Here is a 22,706-nt window from a genome sequence, read left to right on the forward strand (position 1 = left end):
ATCTCCAGAACCCTGCTAAGATTGCTTGCATGATAGAGGTCCCCTTTGACTCGCAGACAGGGGACCCTGGCAGCCCCCCTCGGGGCTTCGTACGGGTTAGGGGTACCCAGGGGCCCCCAGCCGCAGCAGCCGCGGGAGCTCCTGGCCGGGGCGGTGCGCGGGGGCCGCCGGTGGCCGCGGAGCCGGGGCGGGGCGCGGGGCGGTGCGCGACGGGGCGCGGTGCTGGGCCGCGGCGGGCACACGTGGCTCGGCCCCCCAAAAAGACGCTCCCCGCCGGCGGCAGAGGGCAGTTCGCACCTCGGGTGTCGCACGACCGCCGTCGGTACAGCGCGGTGCCGAGGGATCCGCGGGGCGGCTGCGGAGGCGGCCGCGGGCTTGGGGCGGCTCTACCTGGCGGCACGATGAGTCTGACGGCCGAGAGCCACCGCGTCCCACTGAGCGACGGGAACAGCATCCCGCTGCTGGGTCTGGGCACCTACGCCGACCCCAAGAAAGTAAGTCCGGGTCCGAGCGTCCCCCGCAGGTGACGGCGGCCCTCGCTGCACAGCCCCGAGCCGGGTCTGCGTTTCCCTTCCTCTCTCCCCCTTCCCAGCTCGGTTTTTCTTTCCGCTCCTCTCCTCTGCAAACTTAAACAACCCGAGCGCTCCCGTTAAGAGTGCCGGCAGCGCGCGGCGCGCAGAGGAGGAAAAGGTGGAAATATAAAAGATCCCGTCGAGCTTGCGCTGCGCGGTGCCCTTCCTCTCAGAACGGAGTTCGGGGCGATGGGGACGCGCACCCCCGGGCAGGGCACCCCGATCCCGGTCTTCCGAGCCGCACCCCGCCTCCGGCGGGCACGCCGAGTTTCGGGTCCCCCTGGCCGGCCCCGCTGCAGATAAGATGAGGGATTTCGGAGCGTCTCGCAACTGGCCCCGACACTTCCCAAGGAATGTTCCTAAAACAAAGCCCCAAATTCCTGCATCTTGATTGCTGCAGCTCCCACAGCTGAGTGCCAGCGGTTAAACCACTCTCAAATATTCTGCATCCCTCGGTGCTGTGCGTTTCGGGCAGGCGTCCCGTGGAACTGTCGCATTTGGCGCTATGTCGGGGCGGTGGGAGAACACCTGATGCTTCTTCCCTCTGCGCACCTGGGAGCGGGAATGCAGCTCGCTGGTCTCGCTCCGGACGGATCGATCCTTTCGTTCCTTTCTGTTCGTTTCTTTGTTTAAAGAGTAGAAACAGTGAGCCTGGCCGGAGCACTTGTTGTGTAACAGTATCAGTGTCGAGATGCAATATTCTGCGCGACTCCACGCGCCGCACGGTATTTTAAAACGCCTTCGTAAAGACAACTCCTAATCAGCAACAAGTGAACACTCCGTTGTGCGTTACCAATATTGCCAGAGGACTTCAACAAAGGCTGATGCATGCAGCGCAGGAATGGAGCAGAGGGCTGTGAGAGCCCCCGGAGCTGCCCATCTCCCCGCTGAGCACCGCGGGCTCACACGGGAAGAACCAGAGGAAATCTGTGATTTCAGACGCTGGGCACCGTCCCCCGCATCTCTGAGGTTTCTGGGGATATTTTTAGCCAGTGGTGTTCCATGAACGAGGGTTAGCGAAACAAAATTAAACTCTCGAGCAGGAGCTTTTGTGTAGCAAAGCAGCACGTTGCATAGTTTAGTAACAAAATAGCTCTGAGTAAACTTTAAAGCGTCTCGCTCCAGACCTGTGCATCGCGTCCCCAACCCCTACGCTTGCAGTCTTGTGGGTCTGAAGCTGACGGTGAGGCTGCTGGCAGGAGAGGTGCCCCAGCAGAGCCGGCAAATGAATCATTAGTAGGTAGGTGGGTTCCAGCCCCGGGGCGCTGGCTTTTTGCATGTGCTTTCGTGGCAGAATGGGGGTCAGGACAACACAGTAGGGCACTGCTATGGAAACCCCCATTTGGAGCAATTGCAGCCGCTGATGGCTACACCTCCGGTGGGGGCCGGGTGCAAATCCCAGCACCCATTCTCCCTGCCCCGGCAAGTGTAGGAGTTTGATTCTCTGAGCTGTCTCTTTGCACAGGGTAAACACGATAGAAAGTTATGAGTGGGAGGGGGAACTGCTAAGGCACTGCAGAAATCCCACTTTCCCAGCAGACCAGGTGAAGCACGACACATTGATCTGCAGTGCTGGGCTGCAGCCTGGCACCAGGATTGGGATGGGTTGCTAGACTTGGGAAGGTGCCGGGGAGGAGCAGCTGGGGAAGCGCGGTAGTAGGGTGCCACAGGATGTGCTGCAGAAGTGTTTGCAGCTGCTGAGCACAGGGCAGGATGAATACAAGAGTCATGGCTCAAAAAGGCTGCCTTGCTGATAGAAGGGCTCCTGTCAGCATCCTCCCACAGCGATGAAGTGTGGCTGAGCTGGGACAAGCTGCTCTGCTGAGCGCTGATTGTGCCCGGCACAGCTTCCAGCGGGGTGCACAGTTGTGCTCCCATCCTATGCCTCCTGCTTAGAGTCCTATGCCTCCTGCTTAGAGAGCTGAAAAAAAGCCGTGGCAGTGAGGAACCCTGTAGGGTTTACCTTTGCAAGCAAGGCTATGAGCTAGCACTGGAGTGTTTCCCTTAAAATGCTCAGTCGCAGCCTTTACTGGCTGAATTGCTTAAGCAGAAGCCTCTGAGCAACCCACTTGCTGTGGCGGGGGCAGGCAGCGGGTGGCAGGGATGGTGCCAGCCGTCCCCAGCATGCTATTTCTGCTCGTGAGTCAGATCTCTGTGACACACTGCCATTCTGCGCTTTGATACAGAGCATGGAGCCGCTTGCTTGTCAGCTTATTCATCTTGCTCTCGGAGGCAGACTTCTTCCAAAGGTTATTCACCCTGGCACCTCTGTGTCAGACTGCCTGGTCCAAAATAAATCTGTTTTCTCAATCTTGAGCGGCAGCCTGGTAGCTTGTAATGAGCCAAAGTGTTCTTCCTGAAGTGCAGGAATGCTCGCACTGGTTGAGCAAACCAGGCATATCTCATTAGCCACGGAGTGGGGAAATGGGCTCTTCCGACAGCCAGCTACAAGAAAATGGGCAGGACAGCTTTGGTGTTTCAGGCTTTGTCTGGGTAAACTGCACAGCAGTGCCTTCAGAATTGAGATGTGTCAGCAGCTCGCCTCGCTAGTCTTAAATGACTTTATTGTTCTCTTCAAGACTCTTTTGGAAGATAAGTCACACTTCTGCCGTTGTGAAACACTAAGCAAAAAAAAATCAAAACCAAACAACTTTGGCCGGTATTCAGTCCCATGTGTAAGTTTACTGACTCGGTGAAGCACATGGCTCTGCTGGAGCAACACTGCACCACCGAGAAAGTGTCTGTTTGACGATCACATTACTTTTATAGAAAGCTCCTTCCCCTCAGGTACAGGAGAGATTTTCTTCTGGCCAGATGTTGAGCTAATTCCTTGAGACTGGCAGTGATGGGGAGGGGGGTTCTTTCTCTTTCATTCTACCAGCACAGCAGGAAAATGCAATGACTCCACTTGCTGTCAACACATTTCTCAGCAAAAAGTGAAGAATATTCACTAGCTCTAACAGTTAGTGATAAGTTCAGATTAAAAAACAAACAAAAAGGCACTTAGAATCACTTTTGCTGCTTTAATTGGTGTTTCCTAATACCTGTATCAACAACAAATTTGACAATGCACGATCACAGTGCATTAAGGTTGGCTCTGTGTTCTCCTTCCCTGCTCTCAAAGGGAAGGAAACGAGTAGTCTTGTCTACCAATAAATCAAAGCAGGAAAAATAGGTCACTGACTCCTGCTTTTCTTTCTTCTGCTCTCCTGTGTCCCTTCTCCTGATGGTTTTGGGAGGGAACCACAGTGAAATCAGTGAGTCTGGGTTATCAAGGCCCTCCAGAAGTCTCTACAAGGTGGGGCCAATTCTGCCTCTGTCTGACTGCATGGATCCTCCTAACAAAGCTCCACACATGCAGGAGTGGCTTTGCCAGGGCTGCACAGCTGCACATCCCTCTTTCCCTCCTCAGAGACCCCCAGGAAGCCAACCCAGTTCCTGGGGGAATCAAGACGCTGGGTTGTGGGAGGGAGAAGGAAGGCCCAGTTGGATGGGAGGGAAGGACACAAGAGGTAGGGTGAACCATGTGTAGCTGCAGAGCTGGGTCATCCCCTGCACCAGAACTCGGTTCTCAGCAAGACCAATGAGTGGGACCTGTACTTGGCAGGGAGTAGATGAAGAGTGGTGCTGAACAGGAATGGAGGAGAAAGGTGTGAAAAATGCTCCTAAATCCTGGAAATCCTACACCTCACTGACACCCACTTCACTTCATAACTCATCCCTTTCAACACAGAGAGGATCAAGAGCACAGTGCCTCCATGTAAATACTCACCATCTCCATGGAAGGTCAAGGGGACTTGGCAGCAGATCCTCTCTTGCCTTCCTGTTTTGACTGAGGAAGGAGAGGGCTTGGAGGGAAGGCTGCAGCAACCGCACTGTACAACAGGCATTGCATCTGAAACATAAGATTGGGCAAAGCGCTCAAGTATAGTGCTGGGTGAGGACTTCTGGCAAGTTGTGACTTCTTTGCTGAAAATGAAGTTCTGAGGTAGCCAAATCCATTTACGAATTGGAAGCAGTTTTGTGGAATAGTTTCAGGCAAAACAAATGGCAAAGCGTTTCATTTTGGGCACTGGCAGTACAAGCTGAGTAATCAAAGGATTATTAAAGTAGTTGGAGGTAGTGGTTGCCTTACCCTGAATAGCCTGCTGGTTAGGGAACCCACATGGGTGGTGGGAAACCAGATTCAACCCTCTTCTCTGTCTCTGGGGACCAAATTCATATCACACAGCCCAGAGAAATAACATAATCTTGAGGGCATGTGATAGTCTGAGAGGAGCAGGAAGAACCACACGTGCCCCACAGGAAAGCACTCTTCCCACAGACTCTACAGGTTTGGCTACTGAACAGCTCTGCGTGATTTCTACCAGGTGGGAGAGGGTTGTGCCCCAAGTCCTTGCCTGACACAAAGTCACCCATGTGAGTGTGAGCCTGGGTTCTGTTTAAAAATAAGTGACTGTTTTGAATCAGGATGAGGAGAAGATCACCCAGTGCTCCCACATCCTATCTTTGTGACCAAGTCAAAAATCTGTTTTGCTTCAGTAAAAACACTGTTTTGGCACCCTGAATTGCTTTTTGCACCCAAGCTAGAAGCTGAATTAAGTAACCTTTCGCTGTTTAGTACTAACAGCCCCTAGTGCTTTTGTAGGACCTTTTATGCCAAAATTTCCTCACACAAGGGCACACACACTTGAACTGTTTTGATCACCATTAATGGTGCATCTCTGCTGCAGCCTGCTCTTCGCTGCAGCTGGCCATAGGCTACCTTGAGGACAAAAGAAGCAACAGCTGACTTATTCCCACCGAAGCTGCAATATGGGGGATTACATACCATTTAATTCGCATTTTTTCCCTCCCAGCCATCACCAGCTTCTGAAACATGATTGAATGGAGACAGCAAAGATTTCAGGTGACTCATAGGAAAGTCACCTGGCTTGACCCAAAACTATCAGGCTGAGCAGGTACTGAACGTCCCAAGCAGGAGCGATATCTGAGAGCTCTGGAGGCAGGGCTGAAGCTCAAAGGCTTCTACTTCCCAATCTCCTCTCTGTGAATTTCTCCTTCATAAATCCAAACCGCCTTTGGTCTTCATCCCAAGGTAAACCTCCCACTCTGCTGCTAGATTTTACTTGAAAGAGATAATGAAGGCAAGAGAAGGAACTGCTGTAACATGCACAAGTCCTTACAGCCTCATCTCACTTCCCACAACACACTATAAAAAAACAAAAAATACCACAGTACTCTTAACATGACTAGTTACACCCAGAGATGTATGTGAGCTCATCAGATACTGAGAGCCTGGAGTTAGGTCTGCAATGAACCTGCACAAAACCACCACCTACACCAGGTGTACGCCAGGGAAGTATGTTACCTTTTTGATGACAACAATATTGGGAAAAGGGGTTGGAGGGGAGTCAGCTGAGATTCTTGGCTATAGAATCTTGTATTTATGCCCTGAACTTAAGAAGCAAAGTAAACTTCAAGGGAAAAAAAGAAAAAAAGAAAAAAAGTTGAATGGTGCCATTGCTGCACAGTCTCTCAGATTTCAATGCTTATTCCTTGACCAAGTCACAGTCACTGGCAAGACCTGGTTGCCAAGAGCAGATGAAGTTAGGGTTTCTTAGTATTTGGTCTCCAGATGCTGCAGTGAGACAGGAGCTGATGCCAGCTTTTAGCAGGCAGCAGGATGACAGGCTCTCAGGCAGAAGAGTGGCCTCTGGCTTGGAAGCACGATCAAAAGCTCTGTAAGAAAGAAGTGACAGGAGGAGTCTGCACAAGGCTTTGAGAAGCTGCAGTGACTCTGCACTCTTATTATTGCCTGAATCCATTGCTGCTGTTTGCTACATAGATGGCAAGTACAACAAAGGACAAGGGATGACCAGAGGAACCTTTCAGGTACTTTTGCGGCTCATCCCATCGTCAGATGTTTCTCAACAAAATCCTTCTTTCATCACCAACTTTTGCTAAAAACCTTAGTTTCATGACACATTTTAAAGTTCCCTATCATATGCTTTCAATATTTGCCACCAGTGAAAAGCGGAGTTCATTTGTCTGGCAGACAATCAGAGATTTTCCCGCTCTGCCATACATCATCTCTGTAGCTGGAACAGCCTTTCTACATATCTGTGCCTTCAACGTGTTCTCCTTGGTGCTCAGCCATGACCTCTCCTCCCCTGTCTGCAACCACCTCTTGACGCCTCTGTTCCTGCTAACTCCTTGTAGCCTCACATTATACAATGGAATGCTTACGGCTTGCATAAATGCAAGATTGCATCTTTAACTCATTAAGAAAAGAAAATTAAGTCATCTCATTAGAAAAAAAAAAAAAAAAAAAAAAAAAAAAAAAAAGGTAATCAGAAAAGGAAGCTGATAATTTTCCTGATATGTAGCAAGCTCAGAAACACCTACCTGTTGTGTAGAAACTGTCCTTTTACCAGTAACTTTGGATTTGACAAAATGATTCATCACCCTCTTTCAAGTGGAAGGAAAGACACTTGCGCACAAATTTCTTGAGGATGTCAGCTGTGTTCTTATGCCTTTTATTTGCACAAAAACGTGATTCTAAGACACTGCTGAATTCACAGAAATGCCTGTTTACTTTCCTGTGTCTTCTTTGCTGAGATCTCTGTGGCTCTTCGTTTCTGTGAATCATGAAGCTTGAGAGAAAACAAACTGATAGTATGACTAACGTCTGCTTCGTGCCAGCAGCTTCTGTGGTGTTTCCAGCTCTCAACATGATTAGTATCTCATCATACAGGGCACATTAAAAGCTGCATTCACTGAAATGATCAATGTGTGAAATGCCCAGTGAGGATGGGCCCAGCCTCACAGATGAGGGCAAACAAAGGACTAACTTCCTAGCTACAAGGTTCATCAACCTATGAAGGATTTATGAGCAAAGCGGCCACAAAATTGCTAGTTGCAGAAAAAGTAGATTCCTTATTTTGCCCTGATGAGTAGATTGTATCATTGGTTAGTTAGAGCGGCTTACCTCTCAGCCCCAAACCTAAGCATGCTTTACACTATATACACTCATCTTAAAAATATAAGCCTTGTAGTCATTGCTGACACCAGAGCTGCTGTAAAATGTTTCCATGCTCCTCCAGGAGCAGGAGACATACCCCCTGCTGCAGAGTAGAGGACCTCAGCTGATGGAGCTGATGACAGCCAGATAATCTCCTGGCCCCAGTGCAGCGATGTCTGTGTAATCCAAGCTGAGGAGCCAGCTCTCACAGCCAGCCTGGCACGGCTTCTCTTGGCTCCCAAACACGGCACTGACACACACAGAGCTGGCCATTGCCTGAGAGCTCCAGAGGGAAGCATTCCAGAAGCAAGGTGACATTTAGGAGATGACAGCCTTGGCTAGGTGCTGGTATGGTTTTGGGATGGTGGATATCAGATGCTAGTATGACCCACTGAGCTGTCTGGCTGGCTGTGACGGAGGTTGGGATTGCATTTAATCAGTCCAGATGCAAAACTAATAGCAGGTTAATCCAGATAAGCTTTTAGGACGGTAGCATTACCCAAAAACAGTCTTAAGGATATTTGTTTGAAAAGTAACCAAATGGGAAGCAGACCTTTTCCGTTCCATAGCTGTGCAGTGCAGTGACGAGCACTAGCTGTTTCAATACATCCCTCTTCCAAAAACTACAAAGCTAGCTGTTACCAATGCAATAATGTGTAGCCCAAATATTGACCAAAAAAAGATTATTTTTTCCTCTTTCTCTGGCATTCTAAAGATGTTGAATTTTTAACTCTGCTCAAGTACCTCAGGGAAAGCCCTTCCCTGTAAATCAAAGCTACGAAGACTGTTCTACAGAATAGTAGACAGGGAATTGCCAGCATTGTTGAAGAGTGAAGAAAAACTGAACTCTTGCAAGTGAGTCATCTGAATTAACACAATTGAAAGATAAATTTTTTGGCAAGAACACTTAGAATCCAATTTTCCAGACAAACCTGCTCCATTTTCTAAAACATCCCTGAGTGCCTCCATACGTTAAGCGTGCCTGTGTGCTCCCATGTGTCCCTGATTCCATGCAGTTCCCCAAAGAACAGCGTAAACATGTTCCTGCGGCTCACACGGGAAGCCAACATCTGGGCTGCATCTTCAGTTGACCTAGGAGGCTGCATTTGTCAAAACTTGAAAAGATTGTGCAGAAAATGCCTCTCTCAGCTTCAACAACGCCAACATTTGTTGGTTCAGCTAACTAGGTGGTGGAATTCCCCAAGCTTTGCATCTGCCTTTGCAAATGCTTATGCCAACTGGTGCCAGAAACCTCTCCCCTTTAACTCTAAGGAATGAAGCAGAAGAACTACAGGCAACCTCTTATTTCCCCTCTGCTGTTGCACAAGCTGGTGCTTCATCCTTCCCTTGTGCCTCTTGCATCCCTGGGATCATACTTCTTGTTTTAAGGGTGTTTTGATAGCATCCACCCTTGTAATTAGATATGTGCTTTCTAGGGCTGTGTGGATACAGTACACTCTAGCTCTACAGAAAATTGCCCCAGTCCAATTCACTGATGCTGAGAGCACAGCACCCAGGTGTGCACACCATTTGCTTGGTTTGCTTTAATGCTCTAGCTGCTTATAACTGAGGCATGGCAGCCCTTCAGCCCAGGTTTGCATTAACTGGAAAGCTGCAGTGATCCTAAAACAGAGGATTCTGCAATCAAGTGGTAAGAAAACCTCCAGCAGCCCCTGCCAGCTACAATAATAAGGCTTTCCTGAACACAGCTTTGACTAAATCCCAGAATAACAAAGTCAGAGGAATTCTAGAAATGCTAAATCTGTAGTTATGCAATCTAAGTTGCTGCTGTTTGGGCAATCAAACCTCAGGCTTCAAACCACTGATGGGACATCATTCTAGAGACAAAGGCACCCTTCATCTGTGCTCATTCATGTGACTGGAGGAAGAGAGCATCACCATTCACTGCATCTACTGTGGGCACATTTGCTACCTTCCACTTTCTAAGGCAATGCACTCTCCTGCACAGCAAACCCCAGGCCAGCACAGCAGCTCCTGGATCTCAGCTATGCTCTCTGCCTCCGTTCTCAGCCCTGGTTTTGCAGAGATCCCTTCTCCGGGTTTTGCTTCCCGGATGGTGGCTGCCAATACTTCCGGGGGAGGAAAGCCAGATTTTCCTGTGTACGAGAGAGAGATGTGCTGGCAGTTGCATTTTCCAAGAAAGAGGTGTACAGTACAGCGTCTCCTTTACAAGATTAAACAATTCTAAGAATGTACCCTTGTGTGGCTTATATCCTCTGGCTTTGTAAACTCAACCTGCGCTTTCCTGTATTGCCTTCAGTACACGTTTTCTATGCTCTCCTCCTGACATCTTAAGCCAGTCCTCTTTGCCAGCTTGTCTGGAAAAGAGGCAAATGGAAATAAGCAATTGGGCTTCAAGAAACTTGCATAAGAATCTCTGTGTGAGTGCCGAGCTCTGGCGACGGAGGCGCTGAGCCCAGGAATGTACCTACTTTCTCCTTCCTGTATTTAGCTGACTAAGATTCCTAAACAGCAGCTTCACATCTTAAATTATAGGTTAGCACTGGAGTGCTTAGCCCACAGTTTGGATCCCTCATGTAACTCAGCTGCAGCTCAAGTCAGATTTTTCCAGGAGACAGCCCTCTTTCCCAGCACCTCCAGCTCTTCCTCCCAGGATCACCAGTTCCAGCTGGGGGACTGGATACCATTAACCAGATGAGATGCTCAGCACTAAGGCAAATTACTCATTCCCTTCGTTGCTGCTGCCTCAGTTCCCATGTACTGCAGAGGCTGCCGAGGCTAGGGCAACTGCAAAGCTGCATGCACGAAGCAAAGCAAAGCAAAGCAGAGCGTGGGAGCCTGAGTCAGACCGTAACTTTTTGCCATATGCACTAATAAGGAATAAATTACAACAGTGATGTTAAGACATTTAAAAGCACTGCCTGTGGCAGCTGTTGTATGCAAGATTGCTATCTGTCGCCGATGTGTCCCTCCTTCAGAGGTAACTGTAATCCCTCTTAAACAGCTGGAAAGATGATGGAAATTGCTGACCAGAGAAGGATGCTATAGAAGAAGCAGAATGAATGGCAGGAAACTGAAATGCAACACTAAATTGCAGTAGGAGCACCACGAACACTGCTAAGGAAATACTATTCTGCTGGACAGGCAACAACAAAATTTGTGGGTATGTCTTCACAATAGAATATTCTCCAGTGGTTTGATCACATGTAATACTGAGCAAATTTGAAGCTGTGTATTTTCCATGGTAGGGAGAATAGCTTTTGACAAAATGGGATGTGATGGAAGGTGTCTGGAACAAACATTACCCCAAAAAAATTTGATGGTCTCAGAGGAAAAGAGAGCAGACCCTTTCAGACAGGCAGACCTGATGAAGCACATTGCTTTTTCAGACTCATAAAATGTGGTAACTGGCCAGTTGGCTACTTCATTTATGGAGAAAGAGCCAAATTGCTTCTTTCTCTTTCAATGAAGTAGCAGATTTGAGTCTGCTTCCCTCACCCTTCTGTCAGATTTGTTTATCGTGGATCTGAAGGAAGTGATTGCAGGTTTAATCCCTCATGCGTGCCGGTAAATTGGTAGGTTTACAAGCTATAGACTGATGGAGGGAAAAAAACCTGTATGTTATTTCTTTAAACTGCATGATCTTAAAAATAACTTAGGTGCTATTAAAGGAGTTATTAGTGATACAGTGAGTGGTTCTACTCAACTGACTGGTTCTTCTTTTATCAGAATAGATGTAATAAATGTAATGCCTGTTTTGGCACACATTATTGACTGAGTGTAAGAGCATCACAGATAACATCTGACCTACAGTGTACAAGTGGTTATAAAATTCCAGTTCTAAAATAACAGCCCTTGATCAAAGTAGCATGGGTGCAGGGCATGCTGATTAGAAGCTGAAGCATTAATTACAGCTAAGAGTCAAGCACACCTCCTGTCTATGGTTAAATAAAAAGTAATAAAGAAGTAAAAGATTTGTCTTAAGGCCAGTGTCTCCTGGATGACTACTGCAAAGCACAAAGGTTCATAGCACTGTGCTGGGACATTCTAATGACTCAGCAGATATTTGTATTGCTCCACGCATGACCTCTGCTTAGTAGGGAAATAGAGCAAGGACATATAGAGGGCTGCCTGAAGAGAACACAGCCACTTTTTGCACTGCCTGCTGCAAGGCCAACGAGGCCTAGCTGTCCTGGTGGAGATGCCAGACCTTACGCAGCACCGTGTTTGCTCATGGGGGATTCTATCTCCATGAAAGACTGGAAAGAAAAAAAACTCTCAGCCTGGGTAGAAAGGAGAGATCCAGGCTTGTGCCTCCTCTGTTGGAAAGACAGATGAGCAGTGTTGATCTGGGTCACGCTGTTTTAATATGGGCTGTCAGAAACAATGGAATAAGATACAACACTTAAAGCAGTGCTTCTAAAAAGTGGCAAAACCACAACATGACAAGCCTGTGCAACTCATCAGCACAGTTTACCGCAGCCCATTACTGCAGGATTTGGAAGGATTAGATATGTGAAATGCTAGAGATGATAGTTTCTCCATCAGAATGAAAATAAACACATGGTATAAAGTTTCCAGACTCACAGATGTCCCAGGCCTTCAGCTCGGAGGGTTCAATAAAGGCTGGATTTTCCAAAAGACTGTTCCCTAGGTTCTCCCTTGCATTTTTATCTGAAGCACCTTAAACCAGAATCTGTCAGAGCTAATACACCACATCAGATGAAATGAACTAGTGCAATGAAAACATTTGTATTTAATGTAAACCCATCTCCAGCCCTTGGTAATCAAGGCCTGATCCAAAAAAAACCTTCTCTGGCCCCTAAAGAATAAGATTAATCCTTGAGATGGAGGAGTCTTTCACAAGATTATTTGTACAGATGTGTACAAGTCCCATGCAAAAAATTAAGAAATACATAGAAGTTCAGCACTAATATAAGTTAGTCTATTCAGGCAAAGCCAACTGAAGTAGCTGCAAGCTTGCTCATTTCCTTCTGTTACCCTCTTTTCCCATGTCTGCACTGATACCATTCCCCAGTCTGAGAGTTTCTGCTCTTCATTCCATGTTCCTTCTGCTTTCATCACTGACCAAAACAGCCCTGATGTATGAGAAATTATGGAACTCGGTAATCAGCATTTACTTGCTTTGTGGAATTTAATTTAAAGCTTGAGGAAACAACTGGGAGCTGTGCTCATGCAATCTCATAAGAGTGCAAGGAGAAAAGAGAGAGGAAATCTTGGGATCAGATCCACACCCCACTTTTAGATTCTTCAACAAAGAGGAATAACAAACAAACAAAAACAACAACAAAAACAACAACAACAACAACAAAAACAGGCACTTATTAATCTGTACTAAGGTAACATGTCACTGTAATCTGAATGTTCTGCTTATCCACACATTAAAAACAGCGGTCAAACAGGCTGAAAATGTCTAAAAGTCATAGTGTTTGAAAAATCAGGTTTAATATGGAAAACAGACTGCACTTTTAAAATACATTTCTCTTTTGGATTACTATCCATTACTTGGTCAGGAGCTCACAAGAGCCTTAAGCTGAGCTTGCTTACTTTTCTGGTTAACCGCAGCCATGCACTCATGCCCACAGCCCTTTGCAGCTCATAACTGTGACAAGTCTGATGTTGCTGTCACCAGTAACTGCAGACCCATAGCATCCATGCTGGAGCTTTTTGTCTCTCACCTTCCTCAAATCTGGTCTATGCAGGTTCAGGTAGGGACAAGCAATGAATGTGCTGAAAGTTGTCAATGCACTATGCCTCATGCTCCCAACGTGTCCCAAGTGAAAACTAGAAAGCTCGCCATTGACTGCTCCTGAAAGGCTTTTAGCTGCCCTGATCTTCATTATGTCCCATTAACAGCTCAGAAAGAACCCTGGTGGGGCTGAGCATGCCCCTGTGGGCTCCCACAGTGAAAGCAGCAAAGCATTCTAACAAGTGTTTCGTTGTTTCTCTTAATTAAGCAGACAATATTGCATCGCCACTGTTCTAATTATCTTAGCTTGTCAAATTGTGCCTTTCTGCCTCTCAGTCCTCAGTCAGGTCTGCAGTAAATAAAGGCAAGCATGAGCAGCGTTGTGTTTTAAGTAACGTTTAGGCAGACTGCTCTCCCCCTGAATCTGAACAGAAGCCAACTCAGTCCCATCCAACACGGTCAGCCTGGATGGGATGCTGAGAAGCAAAATGAGCACACAGGGATACACTCCTGTTAGTCCCAAATAACCTACTGCCAGCTGCAGCTCTGGGATTTAAAGACAGAGATGTTGATCCCACATGTCTTCAATAAGCCTTCATCAACTTTTCTTCCATGGATGTGAAAAAGATCATTGTCCTAGGGTCCTTCAACATCCCATTGCACCTTTAAATGAATCAGATGTCCCTGTCTTAGCAGAGCAATGTCTATGGAAAAGTGGGAGAAAAGTGTTGCTATGCATCGCTGAGCACCCTTGACCAGCACTGCTTAGAGCTGCCCGCTCATTAAACAAACTGTGGCAACAAGATGTTTTTTGGTCCAGTGATCAGTCAGATACTTTCTGTGACCAGACTTCTACTTTTTTGCTTGCCTTGCCCTGCACATATTTTACTTGCCACATCAGCTTATAGAAAATTTGGCTTTTAGAAAACAACAAAACTAGCTCCCTTTGAATTTCAGTAAAGATGAGTAATTGAAAGTGCAGCACAAAATACAGAAATGTCTCTTGGACATGCTAAGAGGTATATAAACATGCACTAAATAGCCTGCTGATTCTTAGCCACACTGTAAAGCAACTGTCTATCCACAACTGGGACTACAAGTAGACCCTCCTGAACCATCACTCTTTGAACTGTAATACCTCTAATTTTTACTTCTAGTAAACTGGTTTGAAAAGAAAGAAGTAATATCCAAACTCCTCCTTCCTGCTCTCTTGTGTCACAAGCTATTCATGCAGTTTCTGACCAGATGGAAGGCTGACCAGCTCTGATGAACCAAAAAGCCTTCTTCCATTTGAGAAAGGAATTTAATTAAGCAGCTGCTGCAAGAAAATATTTACTCTCTAGATGAGAAATTCTGAGATAATTTACATCTCAAGTACATTCAGTTCTTTCTGAAGACTCTTGTACTTCTCTTTCCCAGACATACAGCGAATATTCTTTTTCTCTAGCTCATTTTTCCAACCTAATTCCATAGTTTGAGAGTTTTAAAGAAAATCACACAACACGTTTTTGTTCAGATGCTGAAACGCAGGTGTTTGGGCTCAGCTAAACATGAGCCAGAAGTATGCCCAAGTAGCCAAGGCCAATGGCATCCTGTCTTGTATAAGAAAATGTAGCCAGAGAAGCAGGAAGGTGATGGTTCCCATACTCAGATCCAGTGTGGCCACACATCAGTTCAGTTCAGTTTTGGGCCCCTCACTACAAGAAAGACATTGAGGCTCTGGAGTGTGTCCAGAGAAGTGCAACAAAGCTGGGAAGGGTCTGGAGACCAGGTTTCATGGGGAGTGGTTGAGGGAACTAGGATTGTTCAGTCTGGAGGAGGCTCAGGGGAGACCTTATCGTTCTTTACAATGACCTGAAAGGAGGTAGTGGCAAGGTGAGGGTCAGCTTCTTCTAGAGTAACTAGCAGTAGGACAACATGGAATGGCCTCAAATTGCACCAGGGGAGCTTCAGGTTGGATATTAGGAAACATTTCTTCTCCAAAAGAGCAGTCCGGCACTGGACCAGGCTGCCAGAGTGGTGGCTGAGTCACAGTCCCTGGAGGTGTTCAAGAAATGTTTAAATGCTGTACACAGGGACATGGTTATTTTGGAAATATTGGTGGTAGGTGGACAGCTGGACTAGAAGGTCTTTTCCAACCTTGATGATTCCATGATTCTCAGTTTAAAGCTGAGTTAGCAATGGGAACAATGCAGTACACATTCTGCCTGGTACTGTAGGTGCCTGCAGGTTTAGACTATTGCTACACTCAGTGGTGCTACCTGAGCTGTTACTGTCCTACATGTTACGCTGACACAAGCATTTGTATAGTCACATACTGAGCCAGATCCAGACAACAAGGGGGATGATTAGAATGGGTGAACACGGGCATAAACCTTCTGCCTATCTCAATCACTACAGCACTGCATGAGAAGTGAGCAGGAAGCTGGAACTATATTTATTCTTTTTTTTTTCTCCCTCTAGACTCCCAAAGGCACTTGTTTGGAATCAGTGAAGATTGCAATTGATACTGGTTATCGCCATATTGATGGTGCCTTTGTCTATTTCAATGAGCATGAAGTGGGACAAGCCATCCGGGAGAAGATTGCTGAAGGAAAGATCAAGAGAGAAGACATCTTTTACTGTGGCAAGGTTACAAGTTATGCTCAATTTTTTTACACTAAATCTGGGATTTCTGTGAATGGGCTTTCTTAAAAATGCCAATGGTCAACTTCCAATATATTTCCATATCCAACATTCTTTGTACTTCTTTCCTGTTTTTACCATGATGCCTTAGTATTTTCAGCATCAGATTTGCTATAAAGCACAGTAATCACTGTTCTCATTTTAAATCTGAGTTAGCAATGGGAACAATGAAGTACGTGTTCTGCCTGGTACTGTAGGTACCTGCAAGTTTAGACCATTGCTACACTCAGTTGTGCTACCTGAGCTGTTACTGCCACACGTGTTGTGCTGGCACAAGGATTTGTATAGTCACATACTGAGCCAGATCTGGACAATGATCTTGCAAATGAGTTACTTTCTGTTAGAGCAATTCCCCATGAAGATTTGTCCTGAGATTGCACAACGAAAGGGGTGGGAACAAACACATGCATGCAAGTGTCTATGTACAGAAGAACAGCAAGTGCTTATGTTGGTACTGCTGCCAGAGAATTACTAATCAACCTACACCCTAGTTACTGTATCATCTGTCATTAAAGACTTCTATGATCATGAATCAACACACTGGGAGAGAAGAGGTCATCACACTTTCACTTTACAGTAACAAGACTGGAGTAGTGCATGAGCAAGCTATTGTTTTAAAATCCCAGATGTAAGAGCAGGTTCTCTGCTAGAAGAAAGAAATCCCCTGCCCAATAAAACATATGATAGAAGCTGCTACAAATACAGTGACCAGATTGCGGGCATAAGGGAGAACACATTTCTAAAAAAAGACCAGATGACTGCCAGAAAGTCCATGGTTCCTGTCCAGTTTCTAATGGACTTTATGGCCTCAAGTTCCCCTTCCGGCAATGCTTCTTTGAATACAACAGCCTAATATTTTCCCTTTCTCCCTTCCCAAATAAGACGTAATCCACAGGAGTTACTCAACAGCCTTGGAAATAAATATACGGTTCCTAGAGTGAAAGTTCTGATGGGATAAAAGGCCTGTTTTACTACAAGCAATTTAGTTAAGCTTTATGATCTGGGAAAATAAGCTTTAGATTGGGTAGTTTGCAGACCAAGAGGATTTTCAACAACTATAGAGCAACTTCCAAGTAAAGCAATTTCCAGTCTGTGAAGTATGCAACTCTTCTCCTAGTTCCCTGCTCAGCACTACTGGTAACAGTCACTATCTTGCCATCCTGAGAAAAGCTTCAAGTCCTCAGACTTTCCACTTTGATCAGGGTAATCTCTCAGTTTCTCATATGCCAATACATTTATTTCAATCAAAATATTTGATTAATTTAGTTAAAATATTTTATTTCAACTGTTTTTGTAGCTTCATTACTGCAAATTACCAGTAATATTTCAAAAACAAAACAAAACAAAACAAAACAAAAACAAACTTGTACATAAATGTTAGAGCTGGATCACTGTTTTCCCAACTGCTTCCCCCTTTAGATCTCCAAAGAGCACCTCTTAGTAAAATTTTATTATCCAAACTTTATTAGGCCTCTCTATGTTCAGTTGTCTGATCTAATCACTAGATATGTTTACCCGCTATTTAAACATTGAGCCAGCTGTGAAATTTCATCTTGTTTCTTGATTATGAGTTCAATTGTTCCCTAAACTGCAAGTCCTGCTAGTATGAAGGTTGCAGCTCGCAATACTGTGGCAGTCAGTGCCTGTAGTTCCAGCCTTCCTTGTGACTGTGAGATAGGACACACGGATTTATCCTTCTGTTGTGCCCTGTTTGTGCTTGATAAAGGGTTTAATTCTAGTTGAACATGTTGATTAGAGCTTCTCTGTAGCCTTTAAAGTGATCAAAGGCAGAAGTGGCAAATATACTGCAAAAAATCATTCTCTCAGTCCAGGATTTTCACAGCTTTCATTGGACATTTTAACAGCCACTCTGAGCCTCCCAGGAAGAGCAGGACTGGGTGGTCTTTGTCCAACAAGCTTACATATCTTTAGCTTTGTGTAGCTTATGCATCTGTGCATTGAACAAACTATAGGCAAATATCAAACCAGCAGATACATTGGACCTTCTTAGTTAACTGACCAACATTAAATGTTGCATATTCTGAGAAACATGGTAACAGACCATTCTTGAAAGCAGTAGGCACAACAAAAGTTGTGTTTGTCTTCAGTCTCACTGAATTATAAGTCCTGGAAATAAATACTCAAGATTCTGCACATGCAACTCCTTCATACAGGCCTTCTCTTGAACAAAGATGATGCCAATCAAAGGCTGGACTATCAGCAGGGACTAACAAGAACATCCCCGCTGTGTGGCAGTGTTACTGGAATAGTGAGTTGGTGCAACTGTGCTGCAACTGCCAGTTGAAATCATCGGCACTTGCACTTGGCTCTCACTGTTGGCTGGCTGGTCAGGCACAGTAACTCAGCATCCAGAAATTTTAGAGGTTTTCTATCAATTGCCAGCAGTTCTCTTGGCTTATATAGCAAGACCTTTTTTGGTCTCCTCTTTCATCCCAGGATATTTCTTTCATTAAAATATAAGTAACATTTCCAGGAAATATGGTGTCCTGAAATGCCAAAGCCAGCTGGCAGTTTTGACTGCTCGAATGTCTACATGGGTTCTACTTAGGTAGATAATACAATAACTTGTACAAATCATGAAAACAGTTGTGAAACTCTTAAGTTTCCATGGCATTTGTGTATTAAGGCAATACAAATGTTTGCTATTTCTAAAGGCTGTTTCCTTAGAACCTCTGCATTTTTTAAAAGTGATGGATATTCACTGGCAATAACAGCAGCACTGAGCTACAAAGGGCACTTGGAAAAACAGCTCCTAAGCTGTCAACATACCTCCAGTTACTAAATTTCTAAATCAAAATAACAAAACAAACTAAACATGAAGGGTATAATGATTCGCTTCCTTACCTATGTGAAGTTCAAAAGAACATCTCATTTTACTTGTAAAATGAAAATCAAAGATTGGCAAATGCTTAAATAGCACCCAGACCAAAGGCTTTCAGGAAATCCAGCATAAAAGGCCTTGAGCCTTGTACTGTGCTACACCTCGGCCCATGTAGCCAACACTTCACTGATCTTAAATTCTTCATTCCTTGCAACAGGAGTGAGATCCAGTGTGAACTTTGAGATGCTGGTGCCACTTTGGTGCATCAGCTTAGGGCAGGGAGATATGCATTGCTCTTAGGACAGCTAAGCTTCAAAATAACATCCTTGCCTTTGCTGGCACAACTAAGTAGTCTACTCTCTAAGTAAATAATAATTAAAATACTTCAAAACTTACTCAGGCTATGTCTTGACACCTTATCCTCTTATCTTCTGAAAATTTCAGTTCATGTATTTCACATCTCAAGAATGATTTCGTTCTACAACTTGACATGCTGTGACTGTTTGCATTGGTAGCAGAATTGGTTAGACAATGACCATACCAACAAACATCAGGTTTTTTCCAGCTAACGAAGGTGCCAAAAATCTCATAATGACTCCAGATGTCAGTTTGGTGCACTGAAAACAAACAAACAATAAGAAACACCCAAACATCCAACCCTTTCCATCATCCCCCCAATAAAGATAGAATAGCCCAACTTATTCTATGCAACTAGATGGTACTTTTAACCTCCTATTGTGTGTTAATTACACTTTTTGTATATTTTAGCTTCAGAGAACGGTTTACAAAGAGTTCTTGGTTACTAATTACAATGCTATGATTCTGTTCTTGCAAGCGATTTGCATCAGCAGAGTTCTGTTAGAGGTAGCACTGCAAGCTAATCAACTGAGCACACTCCATAGCAACATCAGGTTCTGATTAAAGAGGTTGCAAAGGGTATCCTTTAACTGGTCACACCTGTGTTACGGTAACTAAACAATAATACTTCTTTCAGTGAGGATAGGGGAGTAAGTTAAAACTTTGCTACGTCAGCAGTCACTCAGACTCCATGGCCACAGGAGAAAACCAAAAGATCCTCTTTGTGCCAGGTGCTTGGCAATTCAACAGCCAGCTCACATGATCTGAGCTTCAGCCTTCAAGCATAAACCTGACCACAGATTTCTTGTGGGAACAAAGTTTTCCAGTGAAAGCATATGCTTGGAAAGCTCATAAAACAAAAAGAATCTGCCTAAGTTCATTGAGCAAGAGTTTACAATAAACACAACTCTGAATAACCTGTCTTGTAACAAGCAGGTATCTGGTAGCTTTACTGGGTCAGCTGACAGACAGTCCTGGGCAAGGATTCCTGTCTTAACTTCTACAAATTCCTCTGGCAGAAGATGGGATAAGGCCCCTTGCATTTTTCTTGCAGCACTGTAGAGCATGATGTCTTTGTACTGTGTATAATGGTCTCTGTCAGATGTACAAGAGTGTGTGGGATGAGGGGAATTGGCTAGAAGATGCTCACTGTCACTCATGACACACCAGAAAGAGCCTGTGCTTGTTTCCCCAGCTGTGGAACACCTGCCATCCACCAGAGCTAGTACGTCCCACACTGGAGAAAACCCTGAAGCTCATGCAGTTGGACTACGTCGACCTCTACATTATTGAGCTGCCAATGGCTTTCAAGGTAAAAAGAAAAATTGCCCTAAAAAGTACGTTTGGCTTGAACAAAGGTTTCCATCTAGCATCATCCTTGTAGCTTCCAGTCCACAGTGAAAATAGTAGTTATGCAAGATGATGTTCTTTGTACAGTGCCTGCACATATTCTGCATTACCCACACAGAAGGATTTACAGGTGTGTGAGATTCATTGCTAACAGCTGTAGCATCAAGCCTTTCCACTGAAAGGACAGGACTCCAAACTGAGTTAGAAGACTAATTATGTTGAAGAACTAGTGTAGGTGAAGCAACGAGGAGCCAGGGGCAGAGTGTGGGGAGGGAGAAGATGGGGCAAGATGTCCCTTACTCTATCTCAAAAATAGAAAAGCCTCAGGAGCACTAAAACCAATGATCAAATCATAGCTGTGATCTTAGTCTCCTTAAATGTAGTGCTCCTTTCAGCTTTAGTTGGTGACAGCTGGCCCCAAATGTGGGTTGTCTATTTCTTGCTCTTAAATGTCTGAAAAGTTAAAGCCTTGTATTCCTTCATTCTGCTGGCTCTTGGCAACTTCTTCTTACAGTCACAAAATCTTTGAATGTGAGGAGCTCACACCAGAGTTGTACGCCTTCCCTGCAACCAGCTCTTGTAAGTCTCATTCAACTTTCTGGTTTCGCAGACTCTTTGCTCTAAAATATTCACTTGCAAGTAAACGATATGAAGGCAAATTAAATACTACTGAGATCAGAAAATTGAGATTCAAAATCTTTTCGCAACTTTTTTAACCAATTAAGTCCTTTTTCCTAAAAGAGACAAAGGACAGATTCCAGAAGCACAAGATGATAGGAAGCAATTTAGCAATGGAGCAATCACCTTGGACCTGTAGTTCCTTTTTCCTGTTAAGACCTTCCCAGCAGTACTGGACTTAAGACATCAAAACTTTATTTATCCAGTCCCACGTATGGAATCCTTTTGGGTGCATTTTTAAAAATTTCCCACCACTTGCAATTTCCTGCTTCCCCTTTCTTGTGTTTGTATTCTCTAGTAGTTCACTCTCCCACATAGCGAAGGTCACTGTCTCACAATATAAAGATATAGACAGCTGGCTTTAAAGTAATGTACATCTGACTCCACGAGGCTTGTATCAACAAGCTCTGCTGTTAAAAGAGTAGCAGTCCCACATATTTACTCATGCCCCTTCTGAAAGGAGATTAAAAAAGAAGTCACCTTCTGCTTAAGAAATTGCACATTTTTCTATGCCAAATGTTTCCTTTTTTTGCTGCCTCCCTCACAAAACAAACCCACCTCAAACACGATGCTTGCCTTTGCTGAGAACTGCACAGGTGTAACACACTAACAGACTCCTTCTCTGTCCTACTCAGCAAAAGCTGGCACTTATCTGTCTCCTTAAATGCCTTCTAACAAAAATACTTTCTGCTTGGAATCAGTGAAGAACTTGAGCCAGCGCTCACAGTCCCATTCTGAAGTCTGAAAGGAAAATGCCTCTGCACAGCCAGGTGGTGCAAGTTCTCACAGGGACTTTCAGGTAGAAAGGAATTTATTTCCTGAGAGTACCACTCATAGGAGGAAAGCCCCACTATGCCAGTACTTGTAAGTGCACCAAGAATGGCTGATATCTAGGGTGACATTAATCACTGACCTGTTAACTTTAGCCTGAGTCTCCCTTTTCTTTTTGTTCTCCCCCTTATAGGGATTCTCCATTCAGGACTTCTCTCCCTCCCTTTAGCCTGGTGGTGGTGCTCAGCCCCCCTCTTTCCTGGCAAAACAGAAATCATAGAATAATTAAGGCTGGAAAAGACCTCTAAGATCATCTAGTCCAACCCTTCACCTACCACCAATATTTCTTAGGAAACTGTGTCCTTAAGTATCACACCCACACAAGTTCTCTAACGCCTTCAGGAATGGTGACTCCACCATCTCCCTGGGCAGCCTGTTCCAATGCATCACCACTCTTTCTGAGAAATTTTTCTTAATATCCAATGTGAACCTCCAGTGGTACACTTAAGGCTGTTACCCTTCATTATCTGGGAGAAGAAGCTGACCCCCACCTCATTACAACCTTCTTTCAGGTCACTGTAGAGAGCAAGGAGGTCTCCCCTGAGCTCCTATTCTCCAGACTGAACAACCCCAGTTTCCCAAACCGCTCTCCGTAAGACTTGTGCTCCAGACCCCTCACAGCTTTATTGCCCTCCTCTGGGCACACCCCAGCACTCTCAGGCCTTCTCCAGGTCA

At 45.2% G+C, this 22,706-nt stretch overlaps 1 protein-coding gene across 1 annotated transcript in view; it reads left to right on the forward strand.

Moving 5' to 3' along the window:
- The first annotated feature begins 199 nt into the window (after positions 1–199).
- AKR1D1 (aldo-keto reductase family 1 member D1) overlaps positions 200–22,706 on the forward strand; it is a 33,962-nt gene continuing 11,455 nt past the window's right edge. Inside the window, exons 1-3 of the mRNA XM_072338180.1 lie at positions 200–494; positions 15,752–15,919; positions 20,368–20,484. Coding sequence (XP_072194281.1) covers positions 402–494; positions 15,752–15,919; positions 20,368–20,484 — 378 coding nt within the window. The 5' untranslated portion in view covers positions 200–401. The remainder of the gene's footprint in view (positions 495–15,751; positions 15,920–20,367; positions 20,485–22,706) is intronic.

The sequence above is a fragment of the Excalfactoria chinensis genome, chromosome 1 (genome assembly GCF_039878825.1).
Source record: "Excalfactoria chinensis isolate bCotChi1 chromosome 1, bCotChi1.hap2, whole genome shotgun sequence".
NCBI classification, from domain to species: domain Eukaryota; kingdom Metazoa; phylum Chordata; class Aves; order Galliformes; family Phasianidae; genus Excalfactoria; species Excalfactoria chinensis.